The sequence below is a fragment of the Typopeltis vanoorti genome, chromosome 3 (genome assembly GCF_054136105.1).
Source record: "Typopeltis vanoorti isolate ZY-2024b chromosome 3, IOZ_Tvanoo_1.0, whole genome shotgun sequence".
Taxonomy (NCBI): Eukaryota; Metazoa; Arthropoda; class Arachnida; order Uropygi; family Thelyphonidae; genus Typopeltis; species Typopeltis vanoorti.
In genome coordinates, this window is record NC_143551.1 from 48,202,299 (window position 1) to 48,218,080 (window position 15,782).

The 15,782-nt window shown below is 37.1% G+C and overlaps 1 protein-coding gene across 3 annotated transcripts in view; it reads left to right on the forward strand.

Moving 5' to 3' along the window:
- LOC150108109 (epidermal growth factor receptor-like) overlaps positions 1–15,782 on the forward strand; it is a 495,579-nt gene that overhangs the window by 206,401 nt on the left and 273,396 nt on the right. For all 3 annotated transcript variants that reach the window (XM_090415594.1, XM_090415593.1, XM_090415595.1), the window contains one exon: positions 6,655–6,779. In XM_090415594.1, coding sequence (XP_090271720.1) covers positions 6,655–6,779 — 125 coding nt within the window. The remainder of the gene's footprint in view (positions 1–6,654; positions 6,780–15,782) is intronic.

Consider the following 15,782-nt stretch of genomic DNA (forward strand, 5'->3'; position numbering starts at 1 on the left):
GAGGAGAGATATGATTGAGACATTCAAATTGCTGAAAGATTCTACAGGATTAATTCAGAGGATATTTTTGAGATCAGGACTGGTGGTGGGAGAACTAGGGGACACCTATGAAAGCTGGGCAAGAGTGTGGTTAGCAGGGGTGTTAGAGCTGGGTTCTTTACTTTTAGAGTGGTAAATGAGTGGAATAAGCTGCCAGAGTCTGTTGTGGGTGCTATGACAGTGAGCGAGTTCAAGGCAAGGTATGATAGATACTGTAAGAATGTCGAATAGTTGTGTACACATGATGTTTAGTGCCTCCCTCGATGAGAAGGACTCCCTGGAGTAGCCCAAAATAATAATAATAATAATAATAAAATAATAATATCCTCACCAAGCATAAATTCTACATCATATCTTTGTTTTTCAAATTTTAAAACCTTACATTTTGCAACATTGAACTCGTGTCCCCATTTCCGTGCCCAATCACTCAATCTATTCAAGTCTTCCTGTAAGGCCACAACATCTTCACTACACTTCATGGTTCATCCCAACTTTGCATCATCTGCAAACAGCTGAATATCTCCATCCAAATCTTCACCTATATCATTAATATACAAGTTAAACAGTAATGGACCTAAAACAGACCCCTGAGGCACTCCACTAGTGACTTTCCTTTTCCTGGATGTCGCTCCCCCATACATAACTTGTTGATACCTATCAGATAGCCAGTCTCCAATCCAATGCACCAATCTAATATCCAACCCCATCTGCTCTAGTTTGACTGTCACCCTATCACGAGGTACTCTATCAAAAGCCCTTGCGAAATCCAAGTATATTACTGTGTATCCTTTTCCTCTGTCCAAGGAAGCAGTCACTTTATTGTAATAAGTAAGTAGATTACTTAAACATGACCTCCCTTTAGCAAATCCATGCTGTCCATCAAAGATAATTATTATTATTTTTATTTTTATTATTATTATTAAACAAGACCTCATGGAGTCAAAGACTCATCTGGGAGGTCCTTTTATCACAAACACACCTCATCATACCGTGTCTTAAACACACTCAAACTCCTTGCAGACACCACACTCTCAGGCAAGGCATTCCAATCATTCACAGCTCTGCACGAAAAAAAACCTGCCTCTCACTCCCCTACTCACACCCTCTTTATACAGTTTCCAGGGATGATCTCTGGTTCTCCCCTGATCGCCCATTATTCTCTGTAGAACTTCTTCACCATTGATCTTATAACAACCCCTTACCAACTTGTAGGTCTCTATCATATCTTCCCTCTTCCTTTTCTCCACTAGACTCTGCAAATTACATCTTCTCAATCTTTCCTCATACTCAACATTCCAGAGGTCAGAAACTACCTTAGTCAGTCGCCTTTGGACCCATTCCAACATCTTTTCATCCTTCTGAAAACCCGGTGACCAAATCTGGAGATTCTTGAAATAGGGAGATTCTTGTTCCATTTCTACACGTCAGTGTCCTCCGCATCATTCCCAGAAGTCTTTGTGTTGTCTTCACAATTTTGGCAATGTATCCCCTAAATTTTAGATCCTTATCCACTATCACCCCTAGATCTCTTATTTCCTCCACTTCCAACTATATATTCTCACCAAGCATAAATTCTGCATCCCATCTTTGTTTTCCAAATTTTAAAACCTTACATTTTGCAACATTGAACTCATATCCCCATTTGCTTGCCCAATCCCTCAATTTATTCAAGTCTTCTTGCAAGGCCACAACATCTTCACTACTCTTTATGGTTCATTCCAACTTTGCATCATCTGCAATCAACTGAATAGCTGAATTAAATTCTTCGCCAATATCATTAATATACAAGTTAAATAGTAATGGCCCTAAAACAGACCCCTGAGGCACTCCACTAGTGACTTTCCTTTTCCTGGATATCGCACCCCCATACACAACTTGTTGATACCTATCAGATAGCCAGTCTCCAATCCAATGCACTAATCTAATATCCAACCCATCTACTCTAGTTTGACTGTCAACTTATCATGAGGTACTCTATCAAAAGCTTTTGCGAACTCCAAGTATATTACTGTGTATCCTTCTCCTCTGTCCAAGGAAGCAGTCACTTTATTGTAATAAGTAAGTAGATTACTAAAACATGACCTCCCTTTAGCAAATCCATGCTGTCCATCAAAGATTATACTATTGTTGTCAACCCAACTCTGGATCCTAGTTCACACCTAACACAGAGTTAGGCCTATAGTTTGTTGCTTGAGTTTGATCACCTCCTTTATGAAGTGGCACAATCTTGTCCTCCTTCCACTCTTTAGGAACTTGACAAAGTGCAAGACTCGTATTAAAAAAATATGTCAAGGGAGGTGTCAACTCTCTGGTACATTCCTTCAGAATATGCGGTGATATATTATCAAGTCCCACAGCCTTATTTATATCTAGTTTACTCAACTCTCCAAACACCTCCTCTTGTTCACTTACAGTCAGTCTCACCTCCCCATCATCTACTGCTCTCAATCTCTCCATGAAGTCACATTCACAAGATTGAAAGATCTTTATGAACTGCTCATTAAGTATCTCCACCACACACATTCTGCAACAGCTGTCTTTATACCATTTCCTCCAATCAGTGTCATCCTTCCATAATCATTCTTTCTTTTGCTGGCTACATATCAAAAGAACTCCCTAGGATTCTTTTTGGCTTCATTAGCTAACTGCTGTTTATACCTCTCTTTAGCTACTCTCACCAACCAAGTCACCCTCCTTTCCTGGTCTTTGTAGACCTCATGAAATTGGTTATTTCCACTTCTCTTATGCTGCCTCCACAATGCCCTTTTTCTCTGTATCGCATGCTTAATTCTCTTTATTCATCCATCTCACACCTACCTTATTTAACCTTCTCACCCATGGTATACATTTAGACATTGCATCTACTAAATAGTTTTTGAAAATCCCCCAAGCTGCATTGATCTCTTTTCCAGCTAACTCCTCATTCCATGCTACACCTGAAAGCTGTCTCCTGAGCTCTTCATAATCACCCCCCCCCCTTGTAGTTCCACATATACCCTTTTTTTCACAGGGGTCCTTGCACTGCTGGCAACCACCCAGGTAATCACCTCATGATCACTTTCACCAATTGGTGGATGATTTGACACCTCATTTATAATTACATCCTCCGATGAGATGACCAAATCCAAGACCCTTAATCTCCGTGTGCCCTCTGTTACATACTGTCTGAGGTAGTTATCCCTCAAAAACTCAAGGAACTCATTTTCTTTACTTCCAGTTGCTATCTCTTCATTCCAGTCTATATTGCCATAATGAAAATCACCCATAATGATCACCCTTTTCTTATTTGCTTGGCTTATTTGACTATACATTTCACTATCACCACCATCCACATTACCAGGTCTATAACAGCATCCCACCAAGTATTTGATTCTATTCACCTCTATCTCACACCATACTGCCTCAAAACCACTGGCCCTATTTCTCTCTTGCATCTCTACCTTGTATGGACATAACTCTTTCTCTATCATCAATAGCACTCCGCCTCCCTTTTTACCCCTTCTATCCTCAAGAAACACATCATACCTTTACATCTGTATTCCTGTCAGGATGTTGTCCTCATCTAACCATGTCTCACTTATTCCGACAATCTTTGGGTGCACAGACACAATTAGTGCAACCATTTCATCCGCCTTGTTTCTTATACTTCTAGCATTGGTATACAAACACAACAGCTCATTTCTGGATCTAGAGCTAGTTCCACTGATACCACTCACTCGATGTGATCTCTCCATGCTGGACTGGGGCCATTTCCCTTTCTGCTTCTTCATTTTAGAACCCTCTGCAATTCGATCTGTTTCCTCTTGATCCCTGGTCATCCCATTTCTTTCCTGCCTACATACGCTCTCACCTCCTCTTGGAGCATCCACCTTTCTCACGCTGTGTACCCCTATCCACCCTGAGCCTCCCTGTTTCCCTGCTCCTCTTGCACACCCATTCTCTCATTTTCTATACTCATACCACTCACTTCTCCATTCATTTCCACTTCTTCAATCTCTCCTGTCTTGTTCTCCTGCTCTTCCACATCACTCCCCTCTCGATCTGATTCATTTTCTCTATTCACTTCTCTACATTTCAGCAGCAGTCTCTCCAAGTGACTCACACCATAACCACTCAAATGCAGTCCATCGCTCCCATACAGCTCACTTCATCTCTCAAACTCATTCCACACATTAACAAACTGTACTCCCATCTCCTCACACATTTCAGCCAGAATGTCATTCATAATCCTTGCGCTTCGCCTCATTTCACCACAATCATACCTAGGCAACACACTGACTACCCTTCCTGTCATACTATTCTCTTTTATCTTTCCCAGCAGTCTCCTGACATTCATTTTGACATACTCTTTGTTCTCTCTCAAATCATTTGTACCAATTAATACAATTAACCCTTTTGCTCGCTCCTCCCACCTCATATCAATGCCTCAATCACACTTCCTCATTTTGCCGCCTGGAAAACATACCTTGTGCCTTTTATCCTCTAGCACCTTTAATAATAGAGTCGTCATACAACGCCACTCACTCATCTTTCGTTAACTCTTTCATGCCATCATGATTTATTTTAATAGTTTTGACCTGAATTCTCTTAATTTTATTCCGCATCCCATTTCATTTCTTGCCTCATCCAATCCAATTCACCTACCGAATCTCATGACACATTCTCTCTATCATTAAATCTTTCTAACTTTCTAACTCTTGACCCCCTCTTCTCACTTTCCCTCTCATTCATCCTTCTTTGTTTCCGTACTTTTGGTCCAACATACGTCCAACTTTCACTATCATTCTTCTCACTTTCACTCTCATTTATCTTTCTTTGTTTCCGTACTTTCAGTCCAACATGCGTCCAACTTCCGCCATCATTCATTCTTTTTTCGTTATCATTTATTCTTTTTATTTTTTTCACTTGCGATTTCTGCATCACGCCATTTCTACTTTCATTCGTTCTCTCAATTTCGTTTCTTTCCGCCTCACTTGCGTCCCTTTTAACATCCGTTACGGTTTTCAAATCGCTCTTTTTCTTTTTTTTCCTGATTTTTTAACATTTTTTCGCCTCTCTTTCTCACCATCCTTCTCTTTAAAACGTGCACTCGTGACACAATTGGTACTAACACTTTCTGTCATCAATTTCATATTTGCATTCATCAGTTCCTCGTTCAGGTCACACTTTGCACACACCCTTCTTCCATCCACACTAAACATCCACAAATCATTTATGTAATCGAAGGAATACAGATAACAGACCTCACACTTAACGAAACGACTGAAATCTAAATTAAAATCATGGAATGACAATGCCGCTGCCATTTTTTTCCTCTCTGCAGGTTACTAGGTCTAATAATAACGATTTCGTAATTTAGTTTAGGCAAGAAAAATCCCCCACACTAATAATACCGGTAGCGTACAACGTTTACAGCCACTCTTACTCGAACAATTACACGTATATACTTAATTATTCCTAGTAAAACTTATCTGAATCAGGAGCTCTTCAAATCCAAAATTTCCTCTAGTCGGCGACAAATTTGAACCACCAAATCCTTTCTTCATGCGGTCAAGCGCTGTAGAGTGCAAACGCCACTTCTACTGAGCTACACAGGCTCTCATAATACCATTGTTATCAACCCAACTCTGGATCCTAGTTCTCACAAGTTTCTCCAACAACTTAACCACAACACCTGACACACAGATAGGCCTATAGTTTGATGCTTGAGTTTGATCACCTCCTTTATTAAAACAGATTATGGAAAATTATGTAGATAACCTTGACATGCAGAAAAAAAGATATGGTTCCATTGAATAAGGCTTTGATTAGATGTCATGTGGTGTATTGTGCACAGATTTGGCCACCTGATTTTGATGGAGATGAGAATATATTCGAGTCCAGAGAAGATTGAATAAAGTGGATATGAAGACAGATTGAGGGAATACAATTTCCAAAGCTTTATGAGTAAGTTGGGGAGAGGGATTATCATCATCATCATCATCATTATTATTATTATTATTATTCAGGTCTCCATGAATAATAATAATAATAAATCCATGCAGTATTTTTAGATTATTTATTTTTAATACTTATATACTTTAATGTATGGTTTCTAGCAAAAAATCTTTTATTTGAATGTCTCTGGATAATCACTGACAACATACTTTGTGGTTTAAATAGAATGATGAGAATCTTTAGTTCTGATTGTATAAATTCTGACATATTAGTAATTTAGTTAATGACATCAGCTAACTACTAGTGTATTAGTAATTTACAGATTTTATATATACACATAGTGTTTTTGAATATATTATTGTTTCTTTCTTTCTTTTTTTTTTTTTTTTAGAGTAACTGTGGTAGCAAGTGAACCACAGTGTAAATGTTCATGCAAATAAATGAGTATTCCATGCAGTATTTTAGATTATTTATTTTTAATACTTATATACCTTACTTTAATGTATTGTTTCTAGCAAAAAAATCCATTTTCTCTAGATTAGTTTTTTGAAAAAATAAGTTAAATAACATTTTTGATTTGCATTGATATAACTTTTGCATTGATATAATATTGTATGGATAAAGTTTCTTGCTTTTAAAGTCCAATTTTTTTAAAATAATGACATTTTAAATTTTTAGTATGCATTGGAACAAATGGCCGAATGTCCGTTCCCTCTAACAGAGAGCATCACTATCAAAATCTCAGGGATAGGTATACAAATTGTACATATGTAGATGGAAATTTGGAATTAACTTGGTTACAGGTAAGTATCTTGCAACAGCCATTGTTACCTCTTATAATAATTGTTTATTTTATTAAGCATTTCAGCAAGAATGTGTTAAGAATGTCTTAATGTGTTAAGTTGCTTTAATTTTGAATATGATCCCATGTTTTGAAAATCTCTTAAAACTTTGGAATTAATTTAAGTATAATAAATATACTATAGCATATTTATTATAATTAACATAATTAGAATAAAACAGGAATTACTTCTTTCATATTTAACCATTCACAGTTAGTAAAATAAATCTGCTGTTTCAGCACATTACATTTTTTGCACATGCAGCATATTCATGATTGTGCTTCAAGTAACAACTTATCAGTGAGTTACTATAATTATTGCACTAAGCCATTATCCTAAACCTTGGCCAGCTTCTCTCTAACTGACTATACATTCTTCACAATATCTTCCAAAAGAAGGGTGGAACATGTACATTTCTCAGATCTAACATTCCATGAGAGAGATTACTAAACCTTCCACTTCTCTAAGTGATCAGAGCATATCCTAGACTTTCTTTCCTTTGCTTTGATGCTTTGTTTTCTGCCTTTACTAATCTCTGATCACCATGCTGACTTCTTTGATTATTTATCCCTGAAGGTTGATTTTCTAGTCTAATTAACCAAATGGTGAGAATATCTTCCTTGGAGACTGTAATATTCATAAATCAAACTATCTTCCCTTCTCTAATTTCAGGGATCAAACTGGAAGGGAAACCAAATCATTTTCTGTCAGTAATGACCTTACACAAATTGTTCACCTTCAGCTAAAATGTTGGATGTTTCTAATCCTTCTTCCAACTTTTAATGTTTTCTTCGCTAGCTTTTCCTCTAGATATATTGTGGATATTAGTTCCTCCTTGGTAACTCTGACCTACAGATTGATCTCCACTCAGCTCATTTCTGCCTCATATTCTTTGGAAGTACAGGTAGTACCAAGTGCTGTGATCAAGTTCTGCATCTCTTTTTTATGATTCAATTGCTGTTTCTGCTCTCCTGATCCAAACCTTGGTTCTCCCACAAGTGTGTCAAAGTAGCTCAGATAAAAATATTCAGCACACCATAAACAGCTGTATCAGAAATCCCAGCTTTGTGCACCTGCATTGTGATTCATGGCATCTTAAAAATTATTAACAAATCCAAATCAGACTTTGAAAAGGTAGAAAAACATGCGCTCTTCTCAAATGACAGTCAAGCCTTTTGTTCCTTTGCTAGCTGTTAGGTGTTTTCTGGCCTTCTATTTTTCTAATTGCTTTATTAAAAATGTTTGTGATTTGCCCCATTAAACATCAACATGACTATACTAACTCTATAAGGGAGGAAAATACCTTTTTTTTTTTTTTCTTCTAACATTATTATTATTATTATTACACCTTAATTTCAACTTAAGGAGTCGGCAGATTCATTGTGTGAGGTTCATTCAAATGACAACATATTTATCATACTGAATCTTAAAATCCTTAACACTACCTGCATTAACAACATGTTCTGGTAATGCCATTTCACTATAATTCTCCATGTAAACATTCTTCTCCTGACATCCCTCTTCACCACACTCTTACATAACTTAATGGGATGGCTTCTGGTTCTTTCCCCCTCTCTACTCCTTTTATAATCCCATCTGGATTAATCTGATAAAATCCCCTCATTAACTTAAACGTCTCTATCATATTACCTATTCTCCTCCTATCCATCAAACTCCACAATCCACATTTCTTTTAACCTCTCCCCATGGCTAACATTCCAGAGTCCTGATATTTACTTAGTCACTTGTCTCTGGATCCTCTCCAATGTTTCCACATCACAATAAAAACCAGGTGACCAAATCTGTGTGCAATAGTCCAAGTGTGGTCTGATTAGTGCATTATATAGTGACACAACCACCTTCTTATCCTTATATGTTAATGTACTTCTTATCATAGTGGCAATGTGATGTGCAATCTTTTCAACACTTGAAATAGCTTTCTAAACTTAAGTCAACTGTCACTTCCAAATCTAGAATCTCATCCACTTCTGGTGTCCAGCGCCATCAATATAGTACTTACTCCTATATTTCTGCACTCCAAAATGCAACACATTGCACTTCTCTTTGAATTTTCCTGTAGAGAACATCATGATAATTCTGTCTAACTTTGCATCATCATCAGCAAACATTTAAAGATATGTTTAAAAAAAAGTTAAACAGTAGGGCCCAAGAATAGAAATATAGGGTACATCACTGGCTATCCTTCTTTTTTGAGACACTGCTCAATGGAAAAAGTGTTGCTGAATGAAGTGAAAATGGATGTGCAGAACCAGGGAAACTAGAACTACCAAGGAGGGGGGGAGGTGGATGTCCAGACATCAGTGGTACGGTTGAGTGTGAAAATGTGTATAATGTACCTGAGCCAGCAATAAGGACAAAAAATGGGAATGGGATATTTAGAATAACGCATCAAGATAGGGGTGGGACAAAGGGAACACTGCAATTCATGTATACTAATGCCAGGAGTATTAGGAACAAGAAGGAAGAATTTTTGGCCTTGATTGGCTCTTCCTGGCCACAGGTTATTGGCATTAGTGAAACATGGCTGACGGAAGATGATATAGTTAGTGGGATAGAATGTGTAGGTTATAGTATGTTTAGGAGGGACAGAGAGAATAAAATTGGGGGAGGGGTGTTATTGATGATAGCTGATGAACTGCAGCCAAGGAGAATTGAAGTATTGCAGGATAGTGAAAGGAGCTCATTTGAGGCTATTTGGTGTGAGATTGATACTGGCAGAATAAAATATACAGTTGGGTGCTGCTATAGACCAGGTGATGGAATAGATGGTGGAGATGGTATGCATAAACAAATTGATGAAATGAGTGGAAGGAGGGTAATTATTATGGGGGATTTCAACTATGGTAACATTGATTGGAAGGAGGAGAGGACACATGTGAGGAAGGAAATGGATTTTATTCAATTATTAAGGGATAACTATCTGAAACAGCATGTAATTGAAAATACTAGGGGTGTGAGAGTGCTTGACCTGGTAATAGTATCTGAGAATTTGACTGTAATGAATATGACCATGTTGCCACCTATTGGTGAGAGTGATCATAAGGTCTTTAGCCACCTGGGAGGTGGCTAAAGGTGTGAAATTTGTGATTAAGACAGAGTATATGTGGAATTACCGTGCTGGCAAGTATGACAAGCTTAGGAGATTGCTTGGATCAGTGCCATGGCATGTACAACTGCAAGGGCTGGACGTCGATAGAGCATGGGAAGTGATCAAAGAGCATTTACAGGAGGTTATGGCTGATTGTATACCTAAGGTCCGAATAGTGAAACAAGGAGGGGTTAAATGGATGAATAACACCATTAAGCTTGAGCTGCAAAAAAATAAACAACTATGGAGGGAATTTAAAGAAAGGGGTGACCTGCAGGCACACGAACGGTATAAAGTACAGGCCAGAAGGGTAACGAGTGTGGTAAAAACAGCAAAAGCCGATTATGAAAGGAAACTAGCTATGCAAGCAAAAGAGAATCCCAAACAGTTCTTTCAATATGCTGCAATCAAGAAAAAAACTGTACATGGCAAAATGATTTTAAGGAATGACGATGGTAAAGAGTTCACTGAACCAGTCGATATAGTGGAGTTACTGAGCGCGCACTTTGCAAAAGTATATCATCCAGGTGGTGACGTTGAAAAAATGAAGGAACCATTAGTTTATATGGGAATTGTGATGAATGAAGTGGAGGTGAATAGTCTGTTACAGAACCTTAATGTGAATACATCTGTGGGATTGGATGGTATACCGGCACGGGTCTTGCATGAAGCGGCTAATGAATTATCAGTGCCCTTGACCATGTTGTTTAATCTGAGTCTCAGGTCTGGCTTAGTCCCAAAGGCATGGAAAGAGGGGAAAATAGTTTCACTGCATAAAGGAGGATCCAAGACTATGGTTGCAAATTACCGACCGATCAGCATATCAGGAGTCGTTGTCAAGGTCTTGGAGAAAGTAGTCAAGGGAAAAATACAGGAATGGATTGATGAAAATGAGATACTGTACAGAGGACAGCATGGCTTTGTGAAGGGTAGATCATGCCTCAGTAACTTGCTCAAGTTTTATAACAAGGTGACGGCTGAACTGGATAAGGGAAATGGGTTTACAGTGATACTGCTGGACCTGGCAAAGGCGTTTGACAGGATACCACATGGAATTCTAATCCGTAAACTACAACATATGGGAATGGATATAGGGTTGGTGAGATGGATAGCTGGGTGGTTGATGGAGAGATATCAAAGAGTAGTTTATTCAGGAGTAGAGTCCAAAAAACGGCCTGTGACTAGTGGTGTGCCACAGGGTTCTGTTCTTGGACCACTGCTGTTTAATCTGTTCATTAACGATATAGGGAAGGGTCTAAGTGGGACAGTTCATTTGTTCGCTGATGATGCAAAGTTGGGTAGGGCGATAGTGAATGCAGAAGATGTCAAAGTCTTGCAAGATGACTTAGATAGATTGGAGTTCTGGACTAAGGAGAATGGATGTCAATTTAATGTGACAAAATGTAAGGTTATGCATTTCGGAGTGAAAAGATTAGCAGCAGTATACCACATTGGTGGAACTGTACTCCAAGAGATTGATGAGGCCAGGGAATTGGGAGTGTTGGTGGATAGGGAGATGAAGTTTAGGGGGCACATTGCGAAAGTAGCTAAATCAGCTCATCAACTCACTTGGTTGTTGAAAAATACCTTGACGAGCAGAGAAAAACAAGTTATTGTACCTCTGTACCGAGCCCTGATAAGACCTCATCTCGACTACTGTGCTCAGATTTGGTCACCTCGGTTCCTTCTTGATGGGGAGGAGGTTGAGAGGATCCAGAGGCGAGTGACTAAGATGATAGCAGGTCTATGGAATGAACCATATGAGAACAGGTTGAAGATTTGTGGGTTGCAGAAACTAGTTGATAGGCAGAAAAGGGGAGACATGATTGAGACATTCAAATTGCTAAAAGGATTCTATAGGATTAATTCAGATGATATTTTTGAGATCAGGACTGGTGGTGGTGGGAGAACTAGGGGACACCCATGGAAGCTGGGCAAGAGCGTGGTTAGCAGGGGTGTTAGAGCTGGGTTCTTTACTTTTAGAGTGGTAAATGAGTGGAATAAGCTGCCAGAGTCTGTTGTGGGTGCTATGACAGTGAGCGAGTTCAAGGCAAGGTATGATAGATACTGTGAGAATGTTGAACAGCTGCGTGAACATGATGTTTAGGGCCTCCCTCGATGAGTCTAAGGACTCCTGGAGTAGCCCGTGGTAATAATAATAATAATAATAATAATACACAACTTGCTAATATTGTTCAGAGAGCCAGTCACCAAATGTAACCAATATACTGTCCATCCCATCCTCTGCAGCTTGTACACCAGCTTATCATGCAGTAAACTATCAAATGCTTTTGCAAATTCTGAGAATATCATTGTATATGGATCTCCCTTATCTAACATGCTCATTACTTTATCATAAAATTCAAGTAAAATGCTAAAACAAGACCTACCCTTTATGAATCCATGCTGACTATCATGAAGAATACTATGTCCATCAACCCATTCTTGTATTCTATTCCTAACCAATTCCTCCAACACCTTGACTACAACTGCAGTTTTACAGACTGATCTTTAATTGGAAACTTCTGTCCTAGAACTGTGCTTGTGGAGTAGTACTATTTTTGCCCTCTTTCCACTCCTTAGGAATATCCCACTGCAGGACTTTCATTAAATAACCAGGTCAAGTGCATAGCAACTGTTGTGCACATTCCTTAAAATTACATGGTGATATTTCATCCATTTCCACAGCCTTATTAACATCTAAAGCCATCAACACCAGATACACCTTTGATTCCTTCACTTCCAGTTCTCTTAATACTTGTCTCCCCTTCTGCATATTGCACAGCATCATTTATACCAGTATGATATACACTGATAAAGTCCCCCCCCCTCCTTCAATAATTCTACTATATCCTTTGCTCTCACTCTGCTACCATGACTGTCTGCCAGTATCAACATGGCACAATTATCTTCCGCTTGCTTACCATATAGCAGAACAATTCTATGGAATTACCTTTGGCCTGACCAGCCAATCTCCTCTCATACTGCACTTTTCGTTCTTTTACCACATTTGTTACCTTCCTAGCCTGCACTTTATACTCCTCATGGATCTGATTGCCACCAACTGTCTCATACTTCCTCCATAACATTTGCTTTTTGAGCACAGCTTGCTTGATTTCACTTTTCATCCATTTCACTCCTATTCTGTTCACTCACTTAACTTTTGGGGCAGTTATACATTGCTTGTCAGATACTGCCTTATGAATTCCCATGCACTGTCAAAATCTTTTCTGCACAGTTCATTTTCTTAATCTCCCCAGTGTACTGATGCTAGTTGATTATGGAGCTTCCCATAATTATCCACCTTATAACATATATCACAGACTGTTTAAACTCTCTATTTTCCATGAAAATATTCCACTTTACAATTTGCAGGTTTCTAATCTTAATAGAGTTTATCTGAGTTACTCTGAATAGAGTATAAAAAATAACTATAAAAATAGTCTTTACTTGATGCTAGTATTTCAACCTGTCTTTTTTTTGAGACAAATTTCAATATATCTTTGAAAACTCTTAATAACATATTAATTGCAGAAATAAATGTTCTCAGTTTTGTGATTGTTGGATACACTGTATAAGTGTGATAATGCATCAAATTGTCTAAATGGTAAACTTTTAAGATAAATCTCTAGTTTTGACTGATCATTTTGTGGAAATAAAAGTTCTGTTTTATTTCCACAAATTTCATTATTATTTCTAATTTGAGGTTATTTATTATTATAATGTGACACCTCCAAGGACCCAATTGTAGGAAGACCTCTCCCAAAACCCACCATTATGCTGACATATTGAATTTCTCTTGGCTTTAGAAATGGTTTTTCAGAATACAAAAGATATTCCAAAGAATTTAGAATGCTAATCTTTACCAGATGGAGATTAATGAAGCCTGTTCTATTCAAGATTAAAAGAGATGCTTCCTATTTCTTTGATACATGCAATGAACTACATTTCTTAATTCACAATTACTGCTGTTAGAAATGTGTTTCATTTTAACAATTTCAAAGTATACTTGTGGCATAATAAACATTTATTATTATTATTATTATTATTATTATTATTATTATTATTATTATTATGTATGCTTCCAAGTAGTCTAAGGACTCATCGCAGGAGGGTCCTCTGTCCCACTCCACTACACATATTTGACTGTCTCCCCTACTAATTAATGCATGATTAAGTATTATTAGACACATGTATTCACAAGAATATATAATAATTTTATTATTGCAAATATTTTGACCAGAAGCTAACTGGTCATCATCAGTGCACACTGGCATAATCACAGGGTTAAGCTAGAACAAAGAATGCTAATCCTATTTACAGAGCTGAGCCATGTGCCAGTTGCCACTTAGTCAGTGATTATAATAAAACAAGATTACAATTATGATCCAAATTTAAAATTAAGTGATTTGAAATAAAATAAAAATAATAAAAAATTTTGAAAAAAAAAATAATAAAATTTAATTAAATAATGAAATGACATAACATTATATTAAATTAAAAAAAAAATTAATTGGAATTGGGAATGTACTATTGCTTGCTATTTATGAGAATTTTTGATACTTCATTCCATGTCTTTTGAATTTACTTTTATTTATGAAAAAAAAATGTAAATCTGTTGTACTAGTATCACTAATTATGGACTGCAACATTGGATTTTCCATTTTGACATTTTGAGATCCTAAGAGTTTTAAAGACATACATTCAAATTAAGATATTTATTATATAGGATATAGTTCGCCCACAGATAGAGACCCTTCGACACTTCTGCACATGTCCCCAAAAGGAGAATCCATTCTGATAATAGGGTAATCAATCCGTCTTCTGGGATGAGTTTGTTTATCATTACAGGTCGGAAAATTTAGCTTTTCTTTTACAAACATTGTAGTTTCTAAAGTGTAACTATTTTGTTTGTATAACAGTTGGAAAAATGTACATAGAGTATTAACAAAAATAAAAAGAGGTATAGCATAAAACAAAAATTTAACAAAATTTATTTTTAAGAAAGTTTTCTATAAAATAAAAATAATTATACAGAAAAACAGAAATTTTTTTCAAATGAACTTAGATATTCTAAACTTACAGTTGAGAGTACTGAGACACTTTAATGTCCTAAACCGATTAATTATTTATGACTCTTTTAACAAACCCATGCAAAAAAAAAAGGTTGGAAAAAAAATACCATTATCAAATCCTTTTAATCTTCATAGTCATCTGAATCGGTGTCCGAATCGCCATTACTTTCACTTAAACCGATCACCAAAGGTTCGCGTAATTCTTCAATAATTCCATCTCTGTCCCAATACATATTTTCCAATGAGGTGACATGAGAGCAATATTTTCCCGAGTTTTGAACTGTAATACTTTCAATCGCCTGTTCTGAAAGCTTAAAAGGTTTCGACATGTCAATATCCCCAGTTATTGCAATGGTGAATGAAACTTTTCACTTCTGCCCAAACATACTCAATAGCATTAATATAGCATATAGCAATAGCATTAAAGCTATTGAGTATGTTTGGGCAGAAGTGAAAAGTTTCATTCGCCATTGCAACGTAACTGGGGATATTGACATGTCGAAACTTTTTAAGCTTTCAGAACAGGCGATCGAAAGTATTACAGTTCAAAACTCGGGAAAATATTGCTCTCATGTCACCTCATTGGAAAATATGTATTGGGACAGAGATGGAATTATTGAAGAATTACGCGAACCTTTGGTGATCGGTTTAAGTGAAAGTAATGGCGATTCGGACACCGATTCAGATGACTATGAAGATTAAAAGGATTTGATAATGGTATTTTTTTTCCAACCTTTTTTTTTTTTGCATGGGTTTGTTAAAAGAGTCATAAATAATTAA